Genomic DNA, 22,353 nt, shown 5'->3' with positions numbered 1-22,353 from the left:
CCATACCCTCCTCTCCTACTCCTGTGCCCCGAGTCAGACTGGGCAAGTCAAAAGACCCATTTATTATCTCCCGCAAATGACACACCTTCACTTTTGGGCCCACAGCACCCCCTTCAGTGACCCTGGGCTGGAGTCACTGTTTATGGAGATGGGCCCAACCACATGGCCAGTGTTCTTCCCTTGATAGCTTGACTTTGGGCCAAGGCTTCGAGAAGGAGCCAGTTGGGGCCACAGAGTAGGGGAGCCATGTACTGCACAATGTGGGCATCCATGGGCTCCACTGAGGGGCACTGGGCAGCTTGGGAGGGGAAAACTGCCCTCCAACTCTCCAACCCTCAGTTTGATGAAGGAGTCTTAGGCTGGGCAGGTAGGGGCTGAGTGGGCCTTAGGCCAGGCCCTGGGCCTGAGCGGGCCTCAGGTCGGGCTTTGGGTCGACGGCCCCTGTGGCCAGTCCCACTGGCCTTCTGCCGCTGCAACGCGTGCTCCACCTGCTCCTTGAAGCGCCGGTTCTTCTGCTTGATCTTGGCCAGCTCAGCCTTGCGCTTGGCCTCCAGGTCAGGGTCCTGGCTCGGGGAGGACAGGGAGATGGCCGAGCTGGTTACTCCCTACCTCAGGAACCTTGCCTCCCACCTGCTGGCTCAGCCCTCACCTTTCCCTCCAGGATCAGCTGCTTCCGCTTGTTAATTTCCTTCTTTTCATCAAAGTTGGTTGCCTCAAGTTTCTGGGGTTGGGTGGGGGAGAGGGAGAGGCTGTCATGGGGGGTAGTTCCCATCTCGAAGGGAGCACCCTGGGTCCCAAGGATCAGCTCCTGGACACTCACAATCTCACATTCCCTCCGCACCACGTTGACCTGGGTGAGAATCTGCTCCACCTCAGCCTCCTCCACCAGGAACTTCTCCAGCTGCTTCTCTGTGGGGACAAGGGTGGGGGGAGGGGGCAGACATGACAGGAAGAGGAATTTCAGCCAATAGTGAGTTCCCAGTGTGTGTGTGGGGGGGGGCATGCAAGGTGTCTGGGGGTCTTAACAGATAAAAGTCAGGTGGGCAAGATCTGGGATTTCAGACCGAAGTAAGACACAGACTGCTTTTGTGTGTGTGTGTGTGTTTACCAATACTAAGAACTGGATTGGGGGGGCAAAGTACTTTTTTGGGCAGTGTTCTCTAAAGTCAAGTTGTTTCTGAATTTGAGGAGTCACTGGTGATTAGACATGCCCTCGTGGTTCTTGGTCTTGGCTACACATTAAACTACCTGAAGGGGGTTTTAAACAGACTCAAGCCTCATCCCTAGAGCCTTGGACCTATTCACAGGGACCACCCACACAAGGTCTCAGAAACCAGTCCTTGCCCACCAGATGGCCATTATGGGGAGCTTCACTTTCAATAATTGGGCAAAAGAAACTTCTTTGGGGGATGTATAGGAAGGAAAGTTTACTCGTGTGAGAAGGTAGGTAGGTATCCCACTCCTGTCCCCTTACTCACTGATTTGCTCCTCGATGGCATGAAGCAGGTGGATGTCATACTGTGTCACCAGTGTAATGGCCTGTCCCTGCCGCCCTGTAAGGACATACCACAGTTACCTGCTGTGTGCCAGGGGCCAGGATGAGGGGTCAAGAGACAGGTCAGGACTCCTCTTGAGAGGAACAGAACTTGGTGGGTAGGTGGGGGCAGGTAAAGGAAGCCTGGGGTATCAGGGCTTGACCCCCAGCAAGACCTGTGTAGTGGGTGATCTGCCCAGGAGAGCTGAGCTGCAGGACACCAGGGAGAGGTGGCTCTCTTGCCAGCTTGGCCCTAATTGGAGCAGGTGATGTGGCTGATTCCCTTTTTGGCATGGCTACCAGGGAGCCCAGGCTGAGTTATGGCAGCAGTAAGCTGTGACAGGCCTCAGCCCAGATTTCTGCATGCCAGTTTCTCCGTTCCGTTTCTGTGACAATGGCCAGTGCTGAACCAGCGCTGACAGCTGACCAGGCCCGTGATCCTTGGAGCAGCCTCAAACAGACATCATGTTCTCGTTACCCAGCATTTGACAAAGCAGTAAGGTCCAGAAAGCTGATGTGATCTGCCTGAGGCCACAGGGCAGGAGAGAAGGGGCAGGACCAGTACAGCCCCAGAAAGCTTCTCTCCACTCCAGGCATGACAAAATCTCACAAATGCAGCACTCCTCCCTGTTAGAGCTGGGGATCAGAGAGATGGATATCTCCTTGGCCACTGGCTAAGGTCACAGTGAGGGGTTAAACTTGGACACCAAATCCCATAGGCAATACCACATCTACCCACCCACTGCAAGGTGCCAATTGGCAGCCTGACAGTTTAAGAGGACTGAAGTGAGGCAACAGGGATTGATGAGGATTGGGGCAGTATATGCTATGTCCCCAGAGACAGATGTAGGTTCCATGAAAAAACCAAAGTACCCCCACCTTTGCTTTTAAAAGGACAGTTCCCCAACAGCTTTCGCCTGGGGCTGTATCCCACCACATGCCCCACTAGCTCATGACTTTGGCTCCTCATGGTGTGGGCAAGCTGGAGGGATGGTTCCCCAAAGGCCATCCCACCCTGTCTACTTACCTGCACGGGCTGTCCGGCCAACTCGGTGGATGTAGATCTTTGGGAGCCCGGGGGTATTGTGGTTAATGACCACCTGCACTGTGGGAATGTCCAGGCCCCTAGAGGCAGAGGCCGATCAGCACCACTGTCCACATGGTAAAACCGATGCTGGGACTCACCCAAGGTCACTTAGCAGTGAAACGGGTTGCCCAATCCTTGCCCGAGGCCAGCCTCCCCCTCTGCTCTGGCCGTTGTGGGGGTGTCACCGGGCCAGCACATAGGACGGAGTATTCTGCTCACCGGGAGGCCACGTCTGTTGCGATCAGGATCCGATAGATGCTGGACTTAAACTTGGCCAGGGCAGCAAAGCGTTCTTTCTGAGCCGGATCAGGGAAGAATTGGGGGAATGGGGACGGGGGTCAGATACCATCTTAGTCAATGAGCACTTACTGTATGAGGCCTAGGACAGGGCTGAGGCCAGGATGGTCCTGCCCTCACAGGGCTCACAGTCCAGGGAGGGAGATGACTAAAAAAGCCAGAACAGGGCGAAGGGGGGTGGCAGGAAGAGTGTACCAGGCAGAGGGAAGAGCCTACGCAAAGGCCCAGAGGCTGGGAGGAATCACAGGCAAGGAGAGCAGGTGGGGGTCTCCTCACCTGTTTCATCATAGAATGCAGAGCCACAGTGGGGAAGTTGAACTTTCGTAGCATCATGCACAGGACCTGGCAGGTCCTGGTGGGAAGAATGCACTTTTAGCCCCTACAAAGCTGGGGTCCTGGGAAAGTGCTCTTTGCCCCCCCACCCCAACCCTGCCTAGGACCCCAGACAGGTGCCCCTGCACAGACAGGCAAGGACAAGCTAAGGTGCAGGGTGCCTTGCCCACTGACATCCTCTCTGCTAACTCCTAGCCTAAGCCAGCAAAGTCAGCCCCACACCCAGACTTTTCAGGTAGCCAGTAAGTTCTTCGGGGTCCCATCAATGCGGTATGGACTGCCCACCTACTGGCTCATGTCAGAACAGTCTACAGCCTCTTGACAATCCCTGCACATGCTTCAGAAGAGTCAAAAGTCCCCTGGGACTATGGGGAGCACAGCCCCGGGTGTGGGTGCTGCTGCTCTGGGCCTCAGGGACCTTAGACCAGTGATGGCGAACCTATGACACGCGTGTCAGAGGTGACACGCGAACTCATTTTTTTGGTTGATTTTTCTTTGTTAAATGGCATTTAAATATATAAAATAAATATCAAAAATATACGTCTTTGTTTTACTATGGTTGCAAATATCAAAACATTTCTGTATGTGACAGGGCACCAGAGTTAAGTTAGGGTTTTTCAAAATGCTAACACACCGAGCTCAAAAGGTTCTCCATCACTGCCTTAGACCATAGTGAATAGGCTGCTCCAAGAATGGGGACAGCCTGGCTTTCATGTTAAGGGCAGATCTGAGAAACCCCCATTCCTGGCTCCACCTTCAGAAGATGTGATCCTGGTGAGTGGCTTGTTCTGAGCCGCTTTGAGCAAATCTCTCAAAACCTCTGGTCTGAGCAGAGGCCCTGGAGTGCAGAGACTGGCTGTGTGCCTCCCACCTGTGACCTCGGGCCACCTCTTGGGCCTCCATGGAAGTCTGTGGGAAGCGGGCCCACCAAGCTCACTTGCATGTGTTGGTGAAGATGATGATGGACCAGTCTTCATGCTCATCATGGAACTTCTGGATCAGGTGGACCAAGTAGGCGTCCTTGACCTTCTCAGGCACCAGCAGGTAGCGCTGGTCTAGCTGTTCTACCGTGCGCACCCTGGGAAGGGGTAGGCCTCAGTTTCCCCTTCTGTTGAATTCGGCCAATGCCCTGCCCACCTATGGGCAATTATCTCCATTGGGTGTATTGGGTGTAACCCCACCACCACCTCTGCCTGCCCCCGACACCCCCGGAATGTGGCTGTGGACTCACGGGGCTTGAGCCTCCCAGAAGAAGGGCTGGTTGGTGGCCAGGCCCTGCAGCTCCTTTAGTGTGTCAGTCAGGGTGGCACTGAAGAGCAGCGTCTGCCTGCGGGCCGGCACCGCTGCCAGGATGGCTTCCAGGTCTACGGTAAAGTCAGTGCAGCCCTGCTCCAACAGCCGGTCTGCCTCGTCCATCACCTGCAACGCCAGCAGCAGCGGGTAGTGGTAGTGGGTTTGGGGTGAGTGTGCTGTCCAAGGCTGGCCTGCCTCCCCCATATTCCTCCTTCCCAGCTTTGACCATGAGCAGGACCTCCAAGACTTGAGGTCTTGGAGGTCCTGCTCCATCACCTGTCTCAGCTCCAATGTCACTTCTTTAGACAAGCCCTGCTCCCAACCACCCCCACAGGTACAGACTACCTCTTGTGGGTCTCTGAGCTATCCTTGTGACATTCCTAACATTCTGCTGGATGGCCTGTGGGACCTGTTTTCCAAATGGATGAATCAGTGCCCAGGCCAACTCACCAGGAAGCGGATTTTCTTGATGCTGAACGTGTTGGAGCTGCGGAGGTGGTCAGCCAGGCGCCCTGGCGTGGCGATGACCACATGTGGTTTCCGGGAGAGCTCCAGGGCCTGGGCCACCATGTCTGCAGGTGGAGGGCAAGAGGTGGGGCTGGGCAGGTGGTCCAAGACTGTAGGGGTCCCATACCCAAAGCCTCCCTGGGGCCCCCGTACCCATGCCGCCAACGATGATGCAGTCTTTCAGGCCCAGAGGCTTCCCCAGGACCCGGAACTGCTCTGCAATCTGGTAGGCCAGCTCCCTGTAGGTGTGAAGGAGCGGGCTGGGTAACACAGAGGTTTTGTACCTGTCTCCCATTCCCATCTCCACCCCCAGGGCTTCCCGACCTGCTCTCCTCTGTTCACACACCCTCCATGGCTTCCAGTCTCCTTTGGACAAAAACTCTGACAATTAGCGTTGGAGGCCTGTGTGGACCCTTCCCCCTTCAGACTGGACCCCAGAACAGCCCAGGGCCCCTCCCCTACTGGCCTCTCCTCCTCCCATGTTCTCAGCAATGGCCTTGACACCAGTCACCAAGGCCTGAAACCCTCCTGCCCTGGGGGTAGCCAGTGTCCAAGTGCCCTCCTCTCTGCCCCTTGGCCCTGGCTCCAACCAGGCCTTTCCTCAGCCCATGTCCCCACTCCCTGGCCTCTTGTCTCGCCGTCTCCCTCAGATCCAATTATAACCTGGCATTCAAGGCCCTTCTCAAGCTGGCTCTAATGTGCCCAGCCCCCAATGCCCTTCCTGTTCCCTGCCCCTCACACCTCTGCATGAGTGTATTAGCAGTTCGCTCTGCCTAGATTACTTTTCCCCAAACTTGTCCCTTTGAGAGACCCTTCTCATCTTTTAAGGAACCCTGACTGTAGCCTTCCTTGACACCACCCATTCCCAGGCCACACTCTCATAGCATGCAGTGCCTACCTCTCCTGTCATTACAAAACTTACCATGTCAACCACCACATCTTTATGACCAAGAACAAGAGAGGTGCCTATTCTTAAGCTACAAGGCTACTGACAGTTCCTGTCTGTCCAGTGCTTGCCCTGAATCAAGCTCTGTGCCAAGCATTTTCCACACACTATCTTGTTTAATTCTGCAGCACTCTGAAGAGGGGGGCATTTCTGTCCCCACTTTGCACACAGGGTGAGTACGGCAAAGAGAAGGAAAGTCACTTGTCCAAGAGAACACAACTGGTTAACTCACCCAAGAGGCCTATGGGGGGCTCACCTGGTGGGTGTCAGGACAAGGCAGAAGATGCCATAGGGATCCTCAGAGAGTTTCTGCAAGATGGGCAAGACAAATGCTGCCGTCTTGCCACTGCCTGTCTTAGCACAGCCCAGGCAGTCCCGACCTGGGCAGAGGGCAAAGCAACATCAACAGTTTAGGTGTGGACAGGTGTTCCATTGAACAGTTACTGATACCGGCCCATGCCCTTTCCATTCCAGGCATACTGACAAGTTCTAGGAAGGAGAGACCATTATCATTCCCATTTAACAGAAGGGGGAACTGAGACTCAGAGATTTGCCCCGGAACACAACCAGTGAGTGGCAGGCTGGACTGGAACCCCATATCCATGACTCGAGATGCTACTAACTAGTACCTCATTTTGACAACCCTCCCCACCACCACCATCATCTGAGCCCGGGGAACTTAGAATGCCCTCCTCCAATCTGCATCTTATGCTCCCTATTGATTCTTTCACCTTTGTTTATTTAACCTGTCAACTTGCCACGGCCTAGGCTTCCTGTGGGCATCTCTGCAATGGCAAAGTGCAGTCACGGAATCAGAGTCCTGGATCTACCAGTAAACTTGACAGCCTCAGTTTCCATTTATAAAATGAAAACAGTAGTGCAAGTTCTATTCAATTTTCCCGGTACTATCGGTTAGTCATTCACCAAAACCTCCCTGAGTTCTGAGACTATAGACGTTTCAGGGTTACATCACTTGTGCGCGGACACACAGTGAGTCGTGCAGCCTAAACGTTAACAACACTGCCATGTCTGCCTCCGGAACCAGGCTACCTGAGACGCCCGAGGCTGCCCCTCGCCTCTCCGGACCAGCATGGATCAAGGGAATGGAGGAGGCACAGAAGCGGAGATGCCTCCTGGGGAAGAGGCACTCACCTTCCAGGATGGCGGGGATGCAGCCGAGCTGCACGGGTGTGGGCTGCTTCAAACCCAGCTGCCGACATTGTTCCACGAGCCACGAGGACAGACCGAGCTCAGCGAACCCGGCCATCCTCGCTGCCTGCCGCTGAACTCCGGTGAGCCGCGCTTCCGGCGCGTGCCAATGACGTATGAAAATGTCCCATTGATTGGTTCCGACTCCTGTGTGGTTCCACCCTCTTAAACTCTCTTTGCCATTCCCAGACTTCAACATACACGTATAGTTACCATATTTTCCCGAATCCCATTGGCTCGCAGGATTAACTCAAACTACAATTCCCGAAATGCCCTGAAAGACGCATTTGCGCCACCCGCCCCTTTACTCTGATTTAGGAATCTCTCATTGGCTCATCTTCAGGCCGGAACGAGGTAACTACATTTCCCGGCATGCCCTGCGGTGACTCCCCGCTTCCTGTAGACGTGTCCCTCCGGAAGAGGAGTGGGTGACACCAGAGCGACATGGCGCCCCCGGCTCCGGGTTCGGCTTCCGGCGGCTCTGGAGAAGTGGACGAGCTGTTCGACGTGAAGAACGCCTTCTACATCGGCAGCTACCAGCAGTGCATCAACGAGGCGCAGCGGGTGAAGGTGCGGCCGCGTCGGGGCCGGGGACTGAGGTGGCGGAGCTTCCTGCTGCCGCGGGTCGCGTTCTGTCTTTAAAAACTCTTCTGGCGGCGTTTACCCCCACGCACCTCTTCAGAGGCGGTGAGGAGTAATCCTCCCATGACAGGACCCGAAGCAATAACAGTTTTTACTCTCAGAGCGCCCGCTCTGCGTCCTGGAGGGCGTTTGAGTTAGGGGTTTATGCTCTATAATAATAATGGCAGTAGTTCTCGTTTGTTGGGCGCCCACACTGGCCGCCACGCCCTCAATCCCCGTGAAGTAGGGACTGTTTATCTCACTTTACAGGTGAGAATACCCACTATCAAGAGAGGAGTGACGTCCCAGCGTCACCCTGCCCCACGAGCCCGGTTGTTTCTCCCCAGACTCGCTCATTCATTCATTCCTCAGTGACATCTCGGGGGGTCAGGCAGAGTGTTCGTGCTGAGCTCAAAAGAGTGACAAAATAGACAAAACTGTCAGCTCTCCTTTGGGAAACAAGTAAACAAGTAAATAAATGAGTAAACAAGTCAGGAGGTGGTGTGATGGAGGAGGAGGGAATGAGCTTGGCAGTTTGAGCTAGAAAATAAATCTTCACGGCAGGACCTTTAAGAGAGGGACATGGACCTTCTGTCTCTTTGGGAGAACCATATGGCAGGGTCTCTGCCTGTGTCCACAGCCTCGTGTTCCAAAGAGAGTAAACAAAGAAGCGAGTGAACAGTACAACTCGAGCCTACGTGTGGGCCAGGGGAGATAAAAAGTACTCCGTCCGAAACGGGAAGGGTGGCTGCTTAGTGTGGGAGTGGTCCAGTCAGGCCTGCCTTTCCCATTGTCATTTGAACCTGAGACTGAACTTTGAGAAGCTTCTAACCCTGTAAGTTACTCCAAAGGTGCTGTGGCTGGTGTGAGCTCGGGGTCGTCAAGGCATACGCGGCCCGTGTGGCAGAAGTCGGGGGGAAGTGTCGAGGGGGAGGATGGAGAATGGTGTGGGCAGGGTGAGAGGCAGCAGGGTTTTGGATTTTATTCCAGACTGATTAGGATGCCATCAGAGCACCAAAGAAGGGAGTGGCAGACATCTTCACAGAGGCAGCCGGATGATTGGGAGGAATTTGGACTCTGAAGTAGAGAAGGCTTGCTTTCCATGCCTCTCACCTTCGTCAGTGAACCTCATGTCTCTGAGCATCTGTGCCATGGGGGCTTCGGGAAGCTGTTAGGGTTTGTTGAGAAAACATTTGCACCATAGTATTAATTTTCTGTGGCTGCCTCGACAACTTACAACAAAGAGCATAAAACAACACTAATTTATTCATCTCTCGCCGTTGGTTAGGTCAGAAGTCCAGTGTGGCGCTCACCATGCTACATTCAAGGTGTCGTCCAGGCATTGTCTTTTCTGGAGGTGCTAGGGAAGAATCTGCTTTCAAACGCAGTCAGGTTGTGGGCTCTCCACCAGGGGTCACTCTTAGCTCCTAGGGCAGTGGTTCTCAACCTTCTGGCCCTTTAATACAGTTCCTCATGGTGTGACCCAACCATAAAATTATTTTCGTTGCTACTTCATAACTGTAATGTTGCTACTGTTATGAATCGTCATGTAAATATCTGATATGCAGGATGGTCTTAGGCAACCCCTGTGAAAGGGTCGTTCGACCGCCAAAGGGGTCGCGACCAACAGGTTGAGAACCGCTGTCCTAGAGGCTTTTCTCCAGTCTTCGACCTGCCTTGCGTATGCTCCACCCCATCCCCAGTTCCCATCTTAGAACCTGAAATTCAGAGACTTTCCCCTTCTGCTGCATTCCTTCTGCCCAGTCTCTGCTTTTAGGGCTTCTGTGATTAGACTGGGGCCTCCCGGGTAACCAGCATACTCTCTATTTTAATCATATCTGCGAAGTCCCTCTGGGCAACTTTATTTGCCCACCATCAGAATTGTATGTGCCTCCTTGCTAGGGTGGTCTAGACCAGGGGTCCTCAAACTTTTTAAACAGGGGGCCAGTTCACTGTCCCTCAGACCGTTGGAGGGCCAGACTATAGTTTAAAAAAAAAAAACTATGAACAAATTCCTATGCACACTGCACATATCTTATTTTGAAGTAAAAAAACAAAACGGGAACAAATACAATATTTCTATTTGCCTGTGGCCCGCGGGCTGTAGTTTGAGGACCCCTGGTCTAGACTGAGAAGATTGAGATGGACCGGGCTCAGATTCCAGTTCTTCCATGTTGTCTCTGCAGCTAGGGCTGCGCTTCAGTTTCCCCTCCTGACACCTCTCAGTAGGGCCACTGTGAAATTCAGCATTGCACTCATGTTCACCTTTGGCTTCCGCCATGTGTCTGTGCTGCTTACATCATAGCAATGTGTTATTTGAGTCTTCTCACATCATAATATGCAAACTTTACATCACCGTTGAAGGAACCAGTGTGATCTGCTATACGTAGAGAGTGACTGAAAAATAAAGGAAATCGTACCAGTGATCACTCTGGCTGGAGGCACACACAACCCAGCTTCCGAGCCACAGACATTGCCAAGACATCTCTCTGAGGCATCCAGGGAATGGAAGCACTGTCCCTGCTGAGCCATCTAATGTCAATGAATTCTGGTCCATTGGAGCACCTAAGCCTCTTAGGCAGCCTGTGTTGCATTGAATGCTACCTCAGAAAGATATGGCCAACCCAGAACCTATTAATGTGACTTACTTGGAAAAAGGGTTTTTTCAGATGTGATTCAATGAAGGATCTCTAGATGAGATCAGCTGGGATTTAGGAAGGCCCTAAATCGTGTAATTGGTGCCCTTCTAAGAGGAAGGCAGAAAGGTTTGAGGCAGACAGAGAAGATGGAGGCAGAGGTTGGGGTGATACAGCTGTAAACCAAGGAATGCCTGGAACCACCAGAAGCTGGACGAGGCAAGGGATAATTCTCCGCTAGAGCCTTTGGCGGGAGTGTGGCCCTGCTGACACCTTGATCTTGGACTTCTGGCCTCCAGAACTGTGAGAGAATACGTATCTGTTGTTTCAAGCCCCCAGTTTGTGGTAGTTTGGTACAGTGTCCCAGCAACCTCAGATGGGCAGGACCTGAGGTGGTTCCAGGTGGAACACAGGTATGTTCTAGCACTGTGTCACCATCATGTCCCTGTTTTTTGGGCACTTTTCAAGCGCCCACAAGATGGCAGGCACACCAAGGTATTGGGGACAAAACAGAAGAAAGCCTCAGGAGCTGACATCTAGTGTGGTCAGGTGACTCTCATGGCCAGTAAAGGGAGGGGATGCAACCCCCGCACCCCCTTAACTCCATCACTGGCCTCCCCAGATAGTACCTCTTGCTCTCAGGCTTCACTGCACCTGTCCACTACCTGGGGCAGGTAGGACCACCTGGTGTCAGACAGCATTGACAGGCTTGGGCCTTCTGGCTTTGCTGGTTTCTGAGTTCCCAGGGAATTCGCATGAGCTGTCAGAACTGGGGACCCACAGTCCCACAGAGCGCTCAACTCACCTGGTGCCCCTGGTCTGTACATCTGTCGTTTTTATTGATTTTTAGAGAGGTAAAGGAGAGGGATAGAGAGATAGAAACATCGATGAGAGAGAAACATCATCAGTCAGCTGCCTCTTGCACGCCCCCTAATAGGGATCTAGCCTGAAACTGGGGCATGTGCCCTGACCTGGAATTGAACTGGTGACCTCTTGGTTCATGGGTCTATGCTCAACCACTGAGCCACACCAGCCGGGCTGTCCTTGTTCTTACGCCTCTCAGAAGCTCTTCTCTTTCCGACTGATTGAGAAGGTCCCAAGTGTCCACGTGTGGCTTTTTGGTAAGACCTTGGCAGTTGTGCAGGGTTGGTGATGGTGGTGCCTATTCTACAGATGAGCAGGTTAAGAGTTTCCTCTGGGACTCAAGAGTTCCCCTCAGGTTCCCCCATTGTGTCCTTTCTTCAAAGACACCAAGAGCCAGCATGTCTGTTGTTTTTTTAATTTAGTTTTATTTTGTTTTTGTTATCCTCACAAGAGGATATATTTTTTTCCCATTGCATTTCAGAGAGAGTGGAAGAGAGAGGGAGAAGGGGAGAGAGAGACAAACCAACTGGTTGCCTGTTGCACATGCCCTGACGGGGCGGGGGGTGGGGGGAGGTGGCATCTCAAAACCTAGGTGTGTGCCCTTGTCCGGGAATGGCATCTAAGACCCTTTGATGCATGAACCTTGCTCTAACTGTTTAGACACACCAGCCGGAACAACATGTCTGTTTTTCTACTGAAAGTGGTGTGGAGCCCCCATATGGGTTGTCCACACCAGTACCCACCTCTGAGGGTCATTTGAAAGTCACTTATTTAGCAGATGTGTTCCAAATCATGGCCAGATCCCGAGCCTGGTCTCCAAGGTCAGAGAAAGCCCCTGGGACCCTGCAGTGAAGTTGGCCTGAGTCAGGCTGGGACTAGGAGCCCGGCCTCTTGTTTGTGGTCTCCCTTGGCCGGAGAGGAGGACACTGTCGCTCACCAACCTCACCTCTCAGGCTGGGGAGAAGAAGGCATGGTGACAGGATCTGGTTGTCACCTGGGGGAGGCAGTCCTGGTGTATCCAGACCCTGTGCTGTGGCAGCCATATAGGCCATCTCTGCGCTTGCTGGAGAGGCCACCCCAGGTGGCTGGGCCCTCTTCCCACCTCATTTTTCTCTCCCAGCCCCTAGGGTAGCCTATGCCAGTGCCCCCACACCCTCTGGACTGTGCTGCTCTGTGTCCACCTGTCCTAGGCATCACAGGGCCTCCAGGAAGTTGGCCAGCACCCTCGGGTCCGAAAGCTGTTCTCCTAAGAGAGGGTCCCTTGCCTGCCTTCAGCCTCCCGGGTCCTTCCTCAGTCCCACAGTGAACGCTGTATGAGGTCAGCTCACTTCGGCTCCTGGGCTCTCAGTAGTGGTTAGGCCGAGGCGGTGCAGTGCGTGGGCCTCGTCACCAAGTGCAGGGAGGTCCCCGAGGTCTACCTGGCCCAGGCTAGACACAGCTGTCATTGTGCTGGGGCAGCAGAGCTGGGCTCTCCCAGAAAGGTCTTTTGCGTGAGGCAAACCTTTGTCTCTTCTGTGTGTCATGTTTAAATTAAAGAGTGTTTTAAAACAAGAGCAGGACAGGAGCAAGCTGCGTGGAAATATCTGTCACAGAAAGTAAAGTCCCGTCACACATCTCCACCCGGGTCCCCTTGTTCTCTCACCTGTCCCCTTGGCTTGTGGCTAGAGCAGTTGTGGCACTTTTGGTGCCCAGTTCCGTACCTGGATGAGTGGCTGACAATTGAGCCTCCTTCCCGGGTGATGTCAGGATGGGACAAGATCAGGGCCCACCATGCTGTGTGCCCTCAGGGGAGGCTGCCCTCCTGCTGCCCAGGGCACAGGAAGTGGAAAGCCAGAGCCTGGACTCCACCTTGTCGGCTCAGGCCTCTGAGGGCCTGTCAGGCACATGGCCCTGTGGGTCCTGACCTGCCTCTGTTTCCACAGCCGTCGAGTCCGGAGAGAGATGTGGAAAGGGATGTCTTCCTGTACAGAGCGTACCTTGCACAGGTGAGCATGGGCTATGACTCCGACACCCCTGGGATGGGAGAGTAAGGGACAGTGCTAAGTGGGGGTTGGGCACCTGGCAGGATGAGGAGTCCCTGGGGGTGGTGGGTGTAAGTTCTAGGCATGGAGCTTCATTAGGGTGATGCTGGAACCCTGAGAAGCTCTGTGTTCCAGGGCAGGGCGGGTGGAGCTGACAGCGTGCTTGTCTCACCATAGAGGAAGTATGGCGTGGTCCTGGATGAGATCAAGCCTTCCTCAGCCCCTGAGCTCCAGGCTGTGCGCATGTTTGCGGAGTACCTGGCCAGCGACAGCCAGAGGTGAGGATTGGGGGGCGGGGGGGCAGTCCTTTCTCCATGCCCCCTCACCTTCCTGTGCTTTGGTTTCCCCTACCTGGGCAGTGATGGGTTGTCCTGGCACCCAGAAACTGAATGTATCTTCACTGGAAATGGGGTCTTTGTAGATGTAAGTAGTTAGGATCTTGAGATCATTCTGGATATAGGATGGGCCCTAAGTCCAGTGACAGATGTTCTCATAAGAGACAGAGGAGAAGACAGACGCAGAGATTGCGGTGAAGTGGACACACCAACAACTGCTGCGGCCGCCAGCACCAGGAGAGACCGGAAACTGACTCTGTTAGAGCCTCCAGAAGGAGCCGGCCCTGCCCACACCGTGACCTCAAACTTCTGGTCTCCAGACCTTTGAGGGAGTACATTCCTGTTTTCGTTCCCCAGTTCCTGGTGCTTTGTGCCAACAGCCTCAGGATACTGAGACGAGCAGCCTCCTGAGGCCATCGTTTCTCCCCCTCTGTACCTCACTAGCCAGGGCGATGAGCCCCATGCTCACACGGAAGGGGAGGTAACCCTGGGGGCCTTCAAGGAGCGATGGCTGCTGCAAGCATTCCAGGAAAGAACCCACAAGAAGCACAGGGCATGGGGCGAGTGCTCCGGAAAACAGTGGCACCTGGTGCAGCCATCCCTTCAGCACACACGGCTGCCCCACGCAGACAGCCCAGAGCCCATGAGGCTAAGTATAGAATGTGACAGGAACAACGTCCCACACTAACGTCACAGCCACAGCAGCAGGCAGCATGTCCACACCCTGTGTGCCAGGAACCAGGCAGGAAGCTTCCAGGGATGGCTTCAGGGGCTCCTCACACTAATCCCAAGTGACCTTTGTACATGATCCCACCATGCAGAACCGGAAATAGGCTCATGTGAAGTCCTTTGTCCTTCACCTCCTTGGTGTGGACAGTGACGGGCATGTCCCTACCTTCCAGAGGCCCTCAAACACATGCACTTGGCCAATGGCCCCCCAGCACCTGTATGGCACATGCATTTGAAGAGACTGGACCCTAAATAGCAGTGGTGATGCAGGGTGGACCCACACTTCCTTTCTCTTGTCAACTGTAGTAGCCCACGACCCCCTTTAAAACACAGGGTCTTAGCTCCATTTTCCAGTTAAGCAGAGCATGCCTCAGCGCCCCCTGGGGCTGTGGGGTATTCAGCTGATCCTTGGTCCAGCCCTGGTTCCAGGTGGGCTGCCAGCCCCTGGCCCAGCATGGCGCCCACCTGTCAGAAGTGGCTTGCGAGCTGGGCCGGGACACAGGACTCCTCAGGAAGGCAGCAACATCACTGGTGTGAAATTCACTTGTGCAGCCTCATGTCCCTGCACAGGCACCCCTGACGCGTCAGCCTGTCCCTCCATGTCAGGGGCACAGCAGCCTGGTCACTCTGAGGGCCAGGGGACTCTAGGCCTGGACCATCATTCGTGCTGCCTGGTGGGCATGGCCCCTCCTGCACCACATCTCCCCCCGAGGCCTGGCGCACCCAGCCTGGGTTTCCTGTCTGTGTGAGGGTGAGAAGTGCCTCGTGGGAAGGTGGTGAGGCTGGCATGCAGGGTGCTAGGCAGAGAGAGCTGGTCCTGCTCTGTCCCTTCGCTGCTGTGCACCCTAGGTATGTCTGCTCTTGAAGCAGCCAGGCTGCTTCCTGCCGCCCTGGCCCTAAGCACCTTGTCTTAACAGGGACACAATCGTCGCTGAGCTGGACCGAGAGATGAGCAGGAGTGTGGATGTGACCAACACCACCTTCCTGCTGATGGCTGCCTCCATCTACTTCCATGACCAGAACCCGGATGCTGCCCTGCGTGCCCTGCACCAGGGGGACAGCCTGGAGTGGTGAGTGGCCCCCGGCTCCGGGCTGCTCAGGGCCTCTTTGTCTGTTGTCATGGGGATGGTGAGGTGGAGGCTGCTTTGAGAGATCTGCAGGGTCCAGGCCTCCCATTCAGGCTGCAGTTCCCATTCTTGGTCCCTTCTGCATGGCTGGGCCACTGCTGAAAACCCTGTTCTGACAGCAGAGCAGAAAGCACCTTTGTCTTTGCCCGTGGTTTCTGCATCCACATTCCCTTTGTGTCCTGGCCCTGGCCTTTCCACAATATCCCCGGGCCCCCCGGGCCCCCCAGCCCTCCCCAGAGACAGACCCTTGTTTAGGGCTGGGGCTCTGGAGCCCGGCGCACTGTGTGGTCAGCTCCGCCCCCACTCCAGGAGGGCATTTTGGGCCTACCGTGTATCCAGGGTGCGGTGTCCAGAGCTCTGGCCCGAGGTTGCAGCTGCACTCTCCCATGAGCTCTCTGGTGCCTGCCTTCCCGAAGTTAGTTGGTCACCACATTGGTCACATATCTGTTTACGTCCCAGCTCACTCCAGAAAGGGGTTTGCACCAGCTTAGAAACAGGTGTGGACCCTGTAAGTGTTTCTCAGGCTCCTATGAGGGCTGCTAGGTCACGTTCTGGTGGATAAACTTGAGAATGAGCAGCCACATAAGTAGTGGACAGTCACACTGTCTAGGGCCAAAAGGGAGGAATGGGTTCGGGAATTGTGACTGAATTTGGGAAGGGAGGTGTGTGGCATGGGTATGGTGTCCAGCCCGGACAGAGTGCCCGTGGGCCTGGAGTCTGTACCCTTGGGACCCCACAGAAGCTCCCAGCCCAAGCGTGGTCAGTGTGAGATGTGGGAGCCAGGGCCCTGGGAGGTGGAGTGGGCCTTGGCCCAGTGAGGGAAGCCCAGGTCTAATCCAGCTCTGCTGGACTGGTGGCCAGCCTCAGTGTCCCCCTCTGCAAGGCAGGGCTGGTGGCCTGAGCACTCAGGAATGCACTGGGAGATGGCACCCACATGGAATGAGCCCTGACGAGAGTGGGTGGGGAGGGTGTCCACTGACCATCTGCCCTGTCGCACAGCATGGCCATGACGGTGCAGATCCTGCTGAAGCTGGACCGCGTGGACCTCGCCCGGTAAGCCCCTCTGTACCTGTCCCCCTGGGGCTGCTGGGCTGGGGCCTGTGCATCAGGTTGTCTGAACAATGACAAGTCCACGTCAGGACCCCATGGTCCTCTGCCCTCAAGGGGGCACTCAGAATGGGGACGGTCCCAGAACCCACCTCGAGACCAGAACATGGTGGCATGATAGTTTCTCCAGTTATTTCATTCCAGTCCATTACATGACACACCATCCTTACCTGCCTTTCCCTGCAGGATTGCAGGGTGGCGATGTCCATGCCTCAGTTTCCCTCTGTGATGTAGGTGTTGGGTGGGTTTTTGAGTGTAGTGGAGCTGGCATGTCTGAGCTGTAGGTGGGAGGGTGGCTGGGCCAGAGACCATGAGACAGCATGTGTGTGCATCCCATGAGCAAGGAACAGGGGTGTGTTGGGGGGCACCAGCCATATCACTTTGCTGCCTCCCACCTCTCTCCTCCACCCCCAGGAAAGAGCTAAAGAAGATGCAGGACCAAGATGAGGATGCCACCCTCACCCAGCTGGCCACTGCCTGGGTCAACCTAGCCGTGGTGAGCCCCTGGCCATGTAGGGGGCTTGGAGGCAGGGTGTAGAAGCATCGGAGTGCCCGGAGGTGGCCCCTGAATCCAGAGCTGCTGCTCCCATAGGGGGAGTACAGATATGGGATTCCATGGGTACACTGGACTGATGCTTGTTTGGGGCCAGGGTCCCATTTCCCAGAGGAACCCCCGCTGCCCAGGCCACCCCTGGCATGTTTCCCACTTACTGAGCCTCAATCTCAACCCCATTCCGGGCTTCTCGCAGACAAGTGGCTCGGCCAGAGTCAGAGTGAACAAATTGGGGGCTCAATCCAGACTTAGGGCACATCTGCCCACACGCCTCTCCAGGGATGTGCCCCCTCCTCCAAGGTCTGATCCTGCGCCTGGAAGCTGCTCAGCTTGCTCTCTGGACTCCTAGCACTGGGTGGTTGCCAGTGTCCCCCTGGCACCTTCCCTCATGCCCAGCCCCCTCCTCACATGCCTGGGCACCCCATCCTCCGTCTCCTGGCAATAGCCCTTTTTCTGGTTTCTGGCACTTGGCTGCTGTTCCCTAAGTTGCTATTTTGTATGAGCCTTTTAAAATGTGCTCCTCATCTGTGTCTACACTGCCCTCGGGGGTGAGGCCACACCCAGGCAGGTTTCTGGTATGTGTTCAGTTTAGTTGGATGAACCCTCTGACAGCACTCTTTGGTAGCTTTGCCTGTTTTTAAAAGCACACCTTGGTCTCAGGTTCCCTTGCAAATGTGGCCCTGCACCTTTAGCAAGAGGACAGAACACAGACCCTGGTGGGCAGGGGCAGCGCTGCTGGTTACAGAGAAGAGGCCATCCTTGACAAACCATGTGACCCAGTGGTGTCCACTTGACCTCGGCCTGGATGCCCATGGGCTAACTCTCCCTTTGGGAGCTTCAGCTTCAAGTCTGTAAACTGAAGGCTGGGGGAGCCAAGTGTGAGGTGGCTTCTTGCTGTTTTGGCCCCTTTGGCAGAGCCCAGGCTGTGTGGGGTCTCTGCACAGGGTCAGTGTCCAAAGAATGACCGCCATGGGCTGGCCATGCCAGAACACCCATTGCGAAGTGCTGGAATTGCTCTGCTCTGAGGGAGTGGGCTGGTGTAGGACCAGGCAGCACCATGACAAAGCAGTGATGTCAGAACTGTCCCCACAGGGTGGTGAGAAGCTGCAGGATGCCTACTACATCTTCCAGGAGATGGCTGACAAGTGCTTGTCCACTCTGCTGCTGCTCAATGGGCAGGCGGCCTGCCACATGGCCCAGGGCCGCTGGGAGGCTGCTGAGGGTGTCCTGCAGGAGGCACTGGACAAGGTAGGGCAGGCCCAGCCCATAGCCCAGGGCTGCTGGAGAGGATGGCAGGTGACATGGGTCACATGGGGATTTCATTGCTGAATCAGCTAAAACTCATGATTGCAAACAAAAATCCTGATTCCAGCTTCTCTTGGAAATGGGAGGACCTTGTCAGCTGGGGTCTGAGTTGGCCTGAGCTGAGCGGGCAGCCATGCCCCAGCCCTTCCTTGCTGTTACCTTGGCTGCCTGGTCTGGGGGCCTCAGTGTGATGCCTCATCTCGGTCTGTGTTTGGAAGAGCACCCACTATTCACTATGAGGGAGGGGAGTGTGGGCTGCAGACAGGAGGTGGTGCCTGGACCTTTTCAAAAAGAGGAACCAAGAATACTCCTCTGGGGTGGCCACAGGTCTCTTCTCACCCCTGACACCTGAGATCTTCCACTATATTTTATAACCAGAAAAGATATCAAAGCTTCTTCCATTTTTAGGAAACGTCTTTTATTTTTTATTTTTGTTGTTGTTAATGCTCATCCGAGGATATTTTTCCACTGACTCTTTTTTTTTTTAGAGTGGAAGGGAGGGGGAGAGAGAGAGAGAGAGAGAAACAACTAAGTGAGAGACCTTCCCCCATCGATTGCCTCCCACACACACTCCGAGAAGCTAGGTCTCTGCAAAGAAGGGCAGCATGGGGGAGCGGGCCTGCAGCGGCCATGCGTCCTGGGTGGTGCATCTCTGCCCCGAGTACCCCAGCAGGGCTCTCCCCCACATCCTTGCCTTGTAGCCCCCAGGGGCTCTGGCTGAGGTTCCTGGCGGAGGCATTGGCTAACCGGTTCCCAGAGTTCCCTGTGCCTCAGAGCCCAGCATGAGCCAGTGGGGTGATGTCACCCTCCTGGAGCTTCTGGTAATTTCCCAGCCGCTTCCTGCCAAGACCTCCAGGGAGCAGGCGGGGCGGGCGGGGTCTGCCTGCCGTCTCAGACCCCATCCTCCAGCAGGAGGGACAGCTGGCTGTGCCAGCACTGAGGCTGCCTCTGGCCGGGCTTTGTTACTCTGAGGTTTGAGATTCTTGTAGTAAATAGGCCCCTTCCAAATGATTCCCGGCAAGGGGGCACTGTCCTGGTTTGATCTGATGAGGCACCAGGTTCAAGAGGGAGAACAGGTGGGAGGACCCTGAGGTCATCAGTGGACTGGCCAGTGTGGGGAGCACTCAGGGTCTTGGAGTCTTGAGCCTGTCCCACGTCTGAAGGTGTGGCCTTGTGCAGGTCACATCCCCACCCCAGGACGGTGGGGGAGGGCCATCATCCTGCCCGAGATGGGGGTGAGCAGGTCGAGTTTGGGGCCTAGAGGTGCTGACCCTGCTTGCCCTGTGTCCCCGTGTTTTTAGGATAGCGGCCACCCGGAGACGCTGGTTAACCTCATCGTCCTGTCTCAGCACCTAGGCAAGCCCCCTGAGGTAGGTGCCCTCCCCCAGTCGGGTGCAGGAGGGTTGTCTGGCCCTGACGAAGCCAACCTGGGGCAGGTGGGGGTTTTGGTGTGGCCTTAGCTCCAGAGGAAGTTCGGGGCCTCAAGGTCTGGACTTCAGGGTTGGCCTGGGGTTTGGGCAAAAAACTACTCCCCATGGGCAGGTACACTTGCCATTGGGGCCTGGGAGGTTGGAGTTGCAGCTGCTCTCTCAGGGCACCCACCCTGGCCAGGGCCACAAGTCATCTGGTCCCATGGGTCCTATGAACAAGTGGGCTGAGGCTCAGAGAGGGCACCAGGGCTGGGACCCTGACCTGTGCTACCTCAGGGTGGGGGGTAGGCAACAGGGTGGAGAAGGGGCTCAAGGGAGTGATCCCCACCTTGTCTGAGGGATGGGCGGGAGGAGGATGCTGGAGCACTGCTCATTTACTAGTAGGTGACTGGTGACTGGCCCAGCTGGCCAGGGGCCCAGCCAGGGATCCGTGGTAGTCGCTTCCTGGCCCTTACAGAAGAGTTCTTGGGCAGCCTCAGCTAGGGTGATGCAGGACAGCTAGGCTGACCCTTCCAGTCACCGTAGAAATAGACCCAGACTCCTAGTCTCAGGGAGACAGAGACAGACAAATGCCCCAGCCCCATACAGTCAGGCCTGGGCCTAGCGGGTGGGGCAAGGCTGCCAGCAAAGGTTCTGCTGGGGCCTATGTTTCAGTTCCCAGGCCTCTGGGTTCCTCAGACTCATCTTCCTTCCCAACTCCATTCCCCCTGACCTACCCTCCACTCTTCCTGGCCCCCCACCCTCTGCCAGGGCTTCAGGTCCCTGTGTAGTCCACTCCCGTGAACACTGTGGTACATCCCCCATCCATGTGCCAAGCCTGGCCACTGTTCCAGGGTGGGGCAATGGAGGACATGTGGGGAGATCCGGGCTCCTGGCAGGGAGTATGCTGAGGGGCCCTTACCCCAACCCCCCACGCCTGCCCTGCAGGTCAGAGCCACAGGGGGTCCCTGTGTTCAGTTAACCTCAGTCTCACCTTCCCACAGGTGACAAACCGCTACCTGTCCCAGCTAAAGGATGCACACAGGTTCCACCCCTTTATCAAGGAGTACCAGGCCAAGGTGAGCCCCCGACCCCCCAGGCCCACAGGGAGGGCTTGGAACTCAGGTTTTGACTCACATGTGTTTCCTTTCTCTTTTGCCCCCATTTCGTGTTGAAGGAAAATGACTTTGACCGGCTAGTACTGCAATACACTCCCAGCGCCTGAGGCCGGCCCCAGATGCAGTTTCCTCAGTGGGAAGGTGAGGCCCAGCCGTGCTGCTCTCCCCGCTGGGCATCCGCCTTCATCCGCTCTCCCTCACTTGGGCTGGTCAGAGTCAGAGGCTGGAAGCCCAACCCCCTTCTGTCAATAAACGTCTCCACTCTGGTCTCCCCACCTGAACCATGTTTGCACTAGCCATTTTGAGAGGGGCGTTTGGGAACCAAGGCTGGGACAGGAGGGGCCTGGCACAGGGTCCTGGAGACCAGGGTCTATGAACAGCAGCTGTAGGGACTCCTTTGCTCCTCAAAACAGCTGCCCCATACTGCTGAGCTGAAGGCACAGCTGTGTCCCCCCCAGCCCATTTGGCATCCAGGGAAACAGAGGCACAGAGAGGTCACAGCCATCAAGAGGAGCAATAGGATTCAAACCCAGGACCTCCAGGTGGTCTGTAGGTGGTGAGGGGGCTGGAAGTGCTCAAGCCTCAGCTTGGCTAAGCAAGGAAGGAGTGTACGGAGTCCTTGTGGAAGTAAACATCCGCCTCCTCAGGCCCCTGCTCCTTGGAGTCAGTCAAGTTTGAGACCTGCTGTGATTAGGGCCCTGGGTGCTGGAGCACAAGGGTGGAGACAGAAAGGCATAGTGTTTGCCCTTCGAGATAAGAGGAAGCAGGGCAACAGGGAGAGGAGTGGGTAGGTGGGTTAGGAGGCCTCTGTCCACCCAAACAATAAGAAGTTGTTGCCTAGAGAGAGAGGAAGGGAGAGGCACAGAGAGGGAAACATCGATGAGAGAGAAACATCCATCAGCTGCCTTCTGCATACTCCCTACTGGGGATCAGACCTGCAACCAGGGCATGTGCCCTGATGGGGAATCTAACCAGGGACCTCTTGGTTCATGGATTGATGCTCAACCACTGACCCACACCAGCCAGGCCAGAATATCATATTTTAAACTATATTTTTTAAAATAGATTTTTAGAGAGAGAGAGAAATAGAAACATCCATGAGAGAGAAACATCAACACCTATTGGCTGCCTTCTGCATTCCTCCCTGCTGGGGATCGAGCCCACAACCCAGGCATGTGCCCTGAACCGGAATCGAACCCTGTGACCTCCTGGTGCATGGGATGCTGCTCAACCACTGAGCCTCACTGGCCGAGCACTGACAGGATATCTTAAATGAAGCTTGCTTTGATTATTCTGTAATATTAGGGCTCATGTTTTGGCTT

At 55.4% G+C, this 22,353-nt stretch overlaps 2 protein-coding genes across 2 annotated transcripts; one reads left to right on the top strand and one right to left on the bottom strand.

Annotated features, from left to right (window-relative positions):
* Window positions 1-42: 42 nt before the first annotated feature.
* Window positions 43-7,284, bottom strand: DDX49 (DEAD-box helicase 49). Its single transcript, XM_070416485.1, has 13 exons — window positions 7,150-7,284; window positions 6,254-6,377; window positions 5,205-5,290; window positions 4,995-5,116; window positions 4,483-4,670; window positions 4,189-4,329; window positions 3,195-3,270; window positions 2,841-2,917; window positions 2,562-2,659; window positions 1,479-1,553; window positions 821-909; window positions 650-721; window positions 43-563 (listed from the first exon to the last, which is right to left on the bottom strand). Exons 1-13 carry the CDS (start codon window positions 7,262-7,264, stop codon window positions 336-338), a joined length of 1,491 nt encoding a protein of 496 aa, XP_070272586.1. The 5' UTR covers window positions 7,265-7,284; the 3' UTR covers window positions 43-335.
* Window positions 7,285-7,600: 316 nt separating this feature from the next.
* Window positions 7,601-21,312, top strand: COPE (COPI coat complex subunit epsilon). The gene is made up of 10 exons (XM_070416484.1): window positions 7,601-7,776; window positions 13,250-13,312; window positions 13,526-13,626; window positions 15,330-15,482; window positions 16,539-16,592; window positions 17,061-17,142; window positions 18,292-18,447; window positions 19,806-19,874; window positions 20,918-20,992; window positions 21,091-21,312. Exons 1-10 carry the CDS (start codon window positions 7,651-7,653, stop codon window positions 21,136-21,138), a joined length of 927 nt encoding a protein of 308 aa, XP_070272585.1. The 5' UTR covers window positions 7,601-7,650; the 3' UTR covers window positions 21,139-21,312.
* Window positions 21,313-22,353: the final 1,041 nt, after the last annotated feature.

The sequence above is a fragment of the Myotis yumanensis genome, unplaced genomic scaffold (assembly GCF_028538775.1).
Source record: "Myotis yumanensis isolate MYYU_CA2020_CCGP unplaced genomic scaffold, mMyoYum1.0.hap1 SCAF_5, whole genome shotgun sequence".
Taxonomy (NCBI): domain Eukaryota; kingdom Metazoa; phylum Chordata; class Mammalia; order Chiroptera; family Vespertilionidae; genus Myotis; species Myotis yumanensis.
Note: the sequence above shows the minus strand (reverse complement) of the source record. Positions and strands in the feature narration are given on the sequence as shown.

Excerpts from the sequence above, each read along its gene's own strand:
- COPE (XM_070416484.1), top strand. The coding sequence starts at position 7,651 with ATGGCGCCCCCGGCTCCGGGTTCGGCTTCCGGCGGCTCTGGAGAAGTG. Across the intron at positions 13,627-15,329 it reads CTGGCCAGCGACAGCCAGAG|GGACACAATCGTCGCTGAGC; the intron begins GTGAGGATTGGG and ends TTGTCTTAACAG. Across the intron at positions 18,448-19,805 it reads TGCAGGAGGCACTGGACAAG|GATAGCGGCCACCCGGAGAC; the intron begins GTAGGGCAGGCC and ends CCGTGTTTTTAG.
- DDX49 (XM_070416485.1), bottom strand. The coding sequence starts at position 7,264 with ATGGCCGGGTTCGCTGAGCTCGGTCTGTCCTCGTGGCTCGTGGAACAA. Across the intron at positions 6,378-7,149 it reads CATCCCCGCCATCCTGGAAG|GTCGGGACTGCCTGGGCTGT; the intron begins GTGAGTGCCTCT and ends CCCTCTGCCCAG. Across the intron at positions 5,117-5,204 it reads CATCATCGTTGGCGGCATGG|ACATGGTGGCCCAGGCCCTG; the intron begins GTACGGGGGCCC and ends CTCCACCTGCAG.